Source organism: Triticum dicoccoides, chromosome 1A, assembly GCF_002162155.2.
Source record: "Triticum dicoccoides isolate Atlit2015 ecotype Zavitan chromosome 1A, WEW_v2.0, whole genome shotgun sequence".
Taxonomy (NCBI): domain Eukaryota; kingdom Viridiplantae; phylum Streptophyta; class Magnoliopsida; order Poales; family Poaceae; genus Triticum; species Triticum dicoccoides.
This window is the reverse complement of record NC_041380.1, coordinates 477,379,472-477,386,265: the sequence shown is the minus strand read 5'-3', so window position 1 is coordinate 477,386,265 and position 6,794 is coordinate 477,379,472. Positions and strand designations below refer to the sequence as shown.

Sequence of the window (6,794 nt, the reverse complement as noted above, 5' to 3'; positions counted from 1 at the left end):
ACGGGAGGAGGGCGGGAACAAAAAACACGCGGGCTCCACCGCCGCAACCGCACCGCCTCCCTCCCGCAACCACCACCCAACCCACCCCACCCCACCCCACCCCACCCCCGTCAAACTCACTACAAGCTGCCGAGTCAATGCGGGCAGCGAAAAAGGGCAACCAACCCACACGCCACCGCCATATATACCGCTCCGCCTCCGCTCTCCCCGCCTCAGAAGCAGGAGAGAGAGCTCGCTGCCGCCCTGCCCTGCCCTGCTCTAGAGTCTAGAAGGTCGACCGGCATGGGGAGGTCGCCGTGCTGCGAGAAGGAGCACACCAACAAGGGGGCGTGGACCAAGGAGGAGGACCAGCGGCTGATCGCCTACATCAGGGCCAACGGCGAGGGCTGCTGGCGCTCGCTGCCCAAGGCGGCGGGCCTGCTGCGGTGCGGCAAGAGCTGCCGCCTCCGCTGGATGAACTACCTCCGCCCCGACCTCAAGCGCGGCAACTTCACCGACGAGGAAGACGAGCTCATCATCCGCCTCCACAGCCTCCTCGGCAACAAGTAAGCCGCTCTACCCTTCGATCGATCAACCTCGCCGACGTGCTCGTCCTGTATATAGTGCGACTTCTTTGCTGACGACGGGAATGCTCGCTCGTGAAGGTGGTCGCTGATCGCCGGCCAGCTGCCGGGCCGGACGGACAACGAGATCAAGAACTACTGGAACACGCACATCAAGCGCAAGCTCCTCTCCCGCGGCATGGACCCCCACACGCACCGCCCGCTCACCGCCATCGACGGCGGCGCCGCGTCGTCCCGCCCGGCACACATCGCAGTGCCGGCGAGGGCAGCGCCGCCCACGATGTTCGCCCTGCCAACAAAGCAGCCTCCCGTGGATTCCTCCTCCTCCGACGGCAGCAGCGGCGCGACGAGCACGGGGGAGCCGCGATGCCCCGACCTGAACCTGGACCTGTCGGTAGGCCCGCCGGCGGCCGACACGCCGACCTCGCACCCCGTCTGCCTCTGCCGCCACCTCGGCCTCCGAGGCGGGGCGGCGTGCAGCTGCCGCCAGGGCGACAGCCCGGGCTCCCAGGGGGGCGGGTTCAGATATTTCAGGCCGCTGGAGGAAGGCCAGTACATATGAGACGAGACGGGACGGCTAGGCCCTAGGCTCCACAGCAATTTGTAAGACGGCGAATTTTTCCACCTCCGCAGCACCACTGTCCAACGAAACGGTGAAGAAAAATCTAATCTGTTCATATTTTCCTTGTACGCCAAACCCACGAATTTGTCCTCTCTCTCTCACACACACAGACGCAAAATGGAGTACTATCTTTTATTCTTGGTTGGTGCCGGTTGTGTTGGGTGAAAAAACGAGGGGATAATGTGACAAAGGTTGGTGCGTGTTTTTTGTGGAAAAAAGGGAGGAGCTGATGTGAGGTAGCGGGCACATTATTGTTTCGGGCATCAGATTCCGGTGTTCCTTTCCTGTGCGGTTTTGGTCGTGTGGATGGATGTTGCGCAAGGCAATCATGTGGTGTGTTTTTTCGGTAGGTATTTCGGCTTGTCCGTGTTTGCACTCCACGAATTCTTCAGTTGGCAGGGAGTTAGGCAGTGAAGAAACTCGTATGGCCAAACTATGCTGTTCTATTTCGGCTTGTCTGTGTTTGCACTCCACAAATTCTGCGCTTCAAATGTTTGCACGCATCAATTGATGAACATTGCTATATGCGCACCTTCAAGTTATGAAATGAAATCCGTGGGGGAATGTCAAGGTAGGAGATGGTCTTGAAAGCAATACAAGGTGAGTAAGCCAGAATCTGCATGAGACGAGATCGAGTAAGCAGGCATTTGCGTGTGCCTGCGTTGTTTGGTAGCCGAATCTTACATGGTACGTACACCGAGGGAAAAGCGCTTTACAGCCCAGAAAGCGGGAAAGGCGGAGACTGTCCTGCGCCGAAACAAAGCGCTCAGCTCCGAACACTGAACTGGTAGCAGCAGTTGGTGGATTTGGTGCAGTGCAGCAGATGTAGTGAGTAGCACACTTTGCATATCCAGAGCTCACAGGTCGGCGCCATTTCTTTTGTTTTATTTTCCCGGGCGAAGAAGCGGCAGCCTCCCGTTCTGGTATTCTTTGCTTGCGCGCCAAATATGCGAGCCTTTGCATATGTAGAAGTACATCTGAATACAGTACAATCGAGTGCACTTCGGCATCGTAGCTGAGCAGGAGCTGCGACCATGGGCGGCCAGTGGAGTATGATCGGGTCAACGGCGAAAGCTTCCGTCGCTTCGAATAACAAGTCAGTGGAGACGGAGCTGGACGCGCCAAGTCTAGGCATACGTTGGTAGGAGTACATGCTGTTCACGCGCTGACTCTGAGCGTTACTTGACTATATCTGTACCAGGTAGGTTGACTGTAAAACCCCTCTGCTACTGACCGGAAACGTGCACAATGTTCTACTCCTACTAGCTTAACGAGCCAAATCTACTGGAATATCCTGCTAATACATATGTATAATAAGTTAGTAAAACTGATTTTGCTGCTGCTCACGTTTGATGTAGAGAGGTGGCCAGTGTCAAAAATGCTATATATTATTAGAGCATCTACAGCCGTATATAACAAATATAAATCAAACGTCCGCGGACGTGCCGTACTGACCGGTCATTCCTTAAATTAGCATGACTGCATACGAACATCTCATACTAGATTCTCAAATCCATATAAAAGCATGCAAATGATAAAACCTACGTACTAATCTGGCTACTCCTCGTTGGAGATGTCGACAATCTCCGTGCCCCGGCTCCGGCAGCATGGCGGAAACTGATGCTCCCACGCATCCAGCCTCCTCCTCCTCTATCTCTGCATCGAGTTCGGCGAAGAGCGCGTCGGACGCCGCCAGCCCCTTCCGGAGGAACTGCCGGTTGGCCTCCATGCAGGCCTAATCCTGGATGGACTCCAGGATGGCCTGCTGCTCCACCTTCTCCGTGGCTTGGGCGACGGCGAACTCCGCCTCCGCAATGTTGAACCCCGAAGCAGACTGCTCCGCCTCGTCCTGCTTCGGATCCGCCACCTCCATCGGCTCCGGCAGCGGCTCTTCCTCCTCCTCCGACTGCTGCTCCTCGTCCTCCTCCGGATCCGCCATCTCCATCGGCTCCGGCAGCGGCTCTTCCTCCTCCTCCGACTGCTGCTCCTCGTCCTCCTCCGGATCCGCCATCTCCATCGGCTCCGGCAACGGCTCTTCCTCGTCCTCCTCCGGCTGCTGTTCCTCGTCCTCCTCCGGCTCCTGCGAGTCCGGAGGCAGCCCGACAGCGATTCGGGCGGCGCCGCCTTGCCTGGATCTCCTCCGTGATCTGCCTTCGGCGTGAGCATAGCGTACGTGGTGATCAGCCGCCAAACCATGGCGATGCCGGAGAGCATGGAGGAGCAGGGAAAAGGAGGCGGAGGGGCTCAAGTGGCGGCGTAGAGAGGGAGGAGGTGGATGGGCTAGGGTTGGGGGACGCCGGCTAGCCTAAATAGCCGGATTTGGCCTCGGGCGGAGAGCCAAAGCGGTGCCACACGACGTTCACACTGCGGTGACGGAGGAGGCATACGACGGACCACCGGATTTTCGGGCTAGTCCGCGTGGGACCTCATCGTCAGTTCTATGTGGCGGACGCGCCCTAGCGCCCCCATATCCGTCCGATATTTGGACTGGATATGAGGGGTGCCAGTCAGCCCGGCGTTTGAGACCTGTTTGAGGCGTCCGTCTGGGTCGAAAATTTGTGACCAGCCAATGACCAGGCGGCCCGCCTAGACGAGGCGGGTTTGGGGTGCCCGGCTGTGGATGCTCTTACGAGGTAGAGGGAGTATCATTTAGCAAATCATTTAAGAGCATCTTCAGCCGGGCGCCCTGCATCTGTCTCATATGTCCAGGTAGGCCGTCCGATCACTGGCTGGTCATAGAAAAAAATGACCTAACTGAAACTCTCAAACATGCCTCAACCGGACTGACTGACACCCCTCATATCCGTCCCAATTGTAGGGCGGATATGAGGCAGCCCGGGCATGCCCCGGTGCGTCCGCCACGTCAACCGAACCCATGGCTGGCCCATCCCGACCCCACAAAAACCCTCATCCGACAGAAACCCTAGCTCACTCCGCTCCCCTTCCCGAAATCCGCCAAATCCCTAGCGCCGGTGAGCATGTCCAGCACCAACAGCCACTCCAACGGCAGCTCCAGAGATGAGGAGGAGCTGGCGCTCCGTATCATGCTCGAGTGCTCGCAGGTCGATACGGGTCCGGTGCGACGCCACCTGTCGCCCGTCGCCGCAGCGCCAACGCCGGCACCAGCCGTTCTAGCCCCGCACATGGATCTGCGAGGCCTGCCCGATCTACTCCTCCCGCCCAACGGCCTCCTCCACCTCCGGCCGCTGCTCCGCGCGGACAACGTTGGGGTCTAGTGTCCTCTTCGCCGATGCTGCGGATGCGGACTCCGTATTCGGAGGCACATGACGCCTACCGCGAGAGGCAGATGGCGGGCGGGTCCAACGCGTCTGCGTAGTCCGCCTGCCGCCGCCGGGTGCCCGACGAGGACGACTGTCTCCTCGAGTGGGTGTGTCGCCGGTCACTGACTGAGGCGGAGACGAAGGCCCGACGGCTCCGGAGGATCAACGCCAAGCAGCCCCGGCTCGGTATTGAGCAATCCGAGCGGGATGCGGCGAGGGTGGCCAACTCAAGCGCAAGCAAGACCGCGTCGTACGACGCTTGCAAGGCTACATCATCATCTCCAATTCCTCCTCCTCCTACGGGTCCGACGGCTCCAACGTGGACCCACCACCTGCCGCGGACTCCTACAGCTGCGGCGGCGACTGGAAGGGCAAAGGGTCGGCGAGGAAGTGGTGAAGCTCACCCTCTCCTGTTTATAATCTAGTTGTAGTATGTAGTTACAATGTGCCTGATTGTTGAACTGTGTGACTTGCCTGTTAGATCTTTTGGGTGATGTTTATGTGAATTATGGCTGTTTGGTACCAGTTTATACGTCTGTTTTCTGTCGATTTTGATCATTTCGTGATCTATGTAATAGTTGCATGGATCTGTATGGATATAGGATTCGGAATATGAGATACGCGAGTGTGGAGGCTTGAATTTAGGGATTGTCCGATCAGTGTATGTGGGCATGTTGAATGCGTTCGCAGACATATAAGAGGCCGGATTTGCCAACTCCGACTATGGATGCCCGGTGTGAGTGTGTGACGGGCGGTTGGATCGTTTCCTACTTGCCATTGAATGGTGCGATCAAAGATTGCAATTTGCAGACATAGGGGGTAATTGTTGCTCCAGTATCGATGAGAAAAGGTGTATGGCTTGCCAAAATAATGACTTAAACAGTAGTTTTAAAAAAAATCGACATAACATTTTTTTTGGTATGACACATTTTTTCAGACACAACAAATCAACCGTGCCCTGCCGAGTTAACACCATTTTTGACGTCGTCTTTGACGCCTTCCATAAACCGCAATGCTATCGACCGATGGCGTCTACATCATGAACATCGATCTAGAGTCAACTATGTTTTGAAGCAGAACAGCGGTGGCGAATTTAGGATGTTCCTATCCAACAACGAAGCCCATTCCCAATCATTGCGTGAACTAGTCGGCAAGATCGGGGTCACACACAAAAAAGTCGGCAAGAGGGCCGTTGATGCAATGAGATATGGGCGTTCATTCACAACACGCACATGCATCCGCTGAGTTCAAAGACTTTTGGACGATCTATATGTGTGATACCGCGATCAATGATTGTGAAATGCTAGCTCCTCCTCGTGTTGTGGGTGTGCTATCTATCCTTGCCCTGATCTGTTTGGTACATCGGTCGGTTTTCCTTTTCATCACCAAGTGCGTGCCCCCCACGATGTGGTTGTGGAAGAAGGATCGCATATCACATGTGCAGGCGCACGAAGTTTCAACGACAGCTTTGAACTTTCTGTTTATTCTGAGAACTGAGACTTGATACGTAAAGGTTAATTCTGCATGTTCGGAGAGGTGCATCGTTTCAACTGAGTAATGATCGAGTTAGGTGTACGCCGCCAAAGTGGCGAGATATTGTGGCGGTGACAAATCATGCTGCTAGGAGTCAACTTCACGGCCTAATCCATGATCAGACCAAAATCTTCCCGTTGGGTGCTGCTCTCATGCCTTTTGTTCTGTGCACCTTTTTCTTAGAATGTTTGCCACCTTATATATGCAAAAAAAATGGTAATTTAGTTTCTAGATACACTGTAAAACACCATTACACAATATTTTATATTGTTTGGTTTCTATATCATCATATTTACCTAACATATTTTTCAACTCTCTAGGTCGCTTGCATAACCCTCGGGTTGGAGATGCGGGGGAAGGGGACGAAACTCAGCCATTGCCCCCTCCTCTCCTATCCTACACAGCTGCCGTTGGAGGACACCGGCAGCAAGGGGGTGCCTTGCGTATAAATGCCTTCAGTGCCGCAGTGCGGCACAATTGATAGAGTTTGGTCGTCATTGCGGTGGCCCCTTGTTCTCCTAGGTGGTCGTGATATTGCAATGTTGTTGTGTTGCGTGGGCAGCGTTGTTCGTCGTGGGCGGCCGTGCACGTTGACGACTCTCCATTGCCTTGATCTGACGATGACTGCTTGGGGTCTGGTCGGCGCAACTGTGAAGCGGCAGTGATGTCGGCGACACGAAGAGGTGCAACAATAGATCTGGGTTGTACGCCTACGGCTTGCGGTGGCCACAACATTGTCATTATGGCTTGGCATTGTTGTTGTCGGCGGCCTATACTACATAGGTTCTAGAGTAT

At 55.4% G+C, this 6,794-nt stretch overlaps 1 protein-coding gene across 1 annotated transcript; it reads left to right on the top strand.

Annotated features, from left to right (window-relative positions):
* Positions 1–203: 203 nt before the first annotated feature.
* LOC119280527 (myb-related protein 308-like) lies at positions 204–1,451 on the top strand. Its single transcript, XM_037561354.1, has 2 exons — positions 204–545; positions 645–1,451. Exons 1-2 carry the CDS (start codon positions 283–285, stop codon positions 1,123–1,125), a joined length of 744 nt encoding a protein of 247 aa, XP_037417251.1. The 5' UTR covers positions 204–282; the 3' UTR covers positions 1,126–1,451.
* The last annotated feature ends 5,343 nt before the right edge of the window (positions 1,452–6,794 follow it).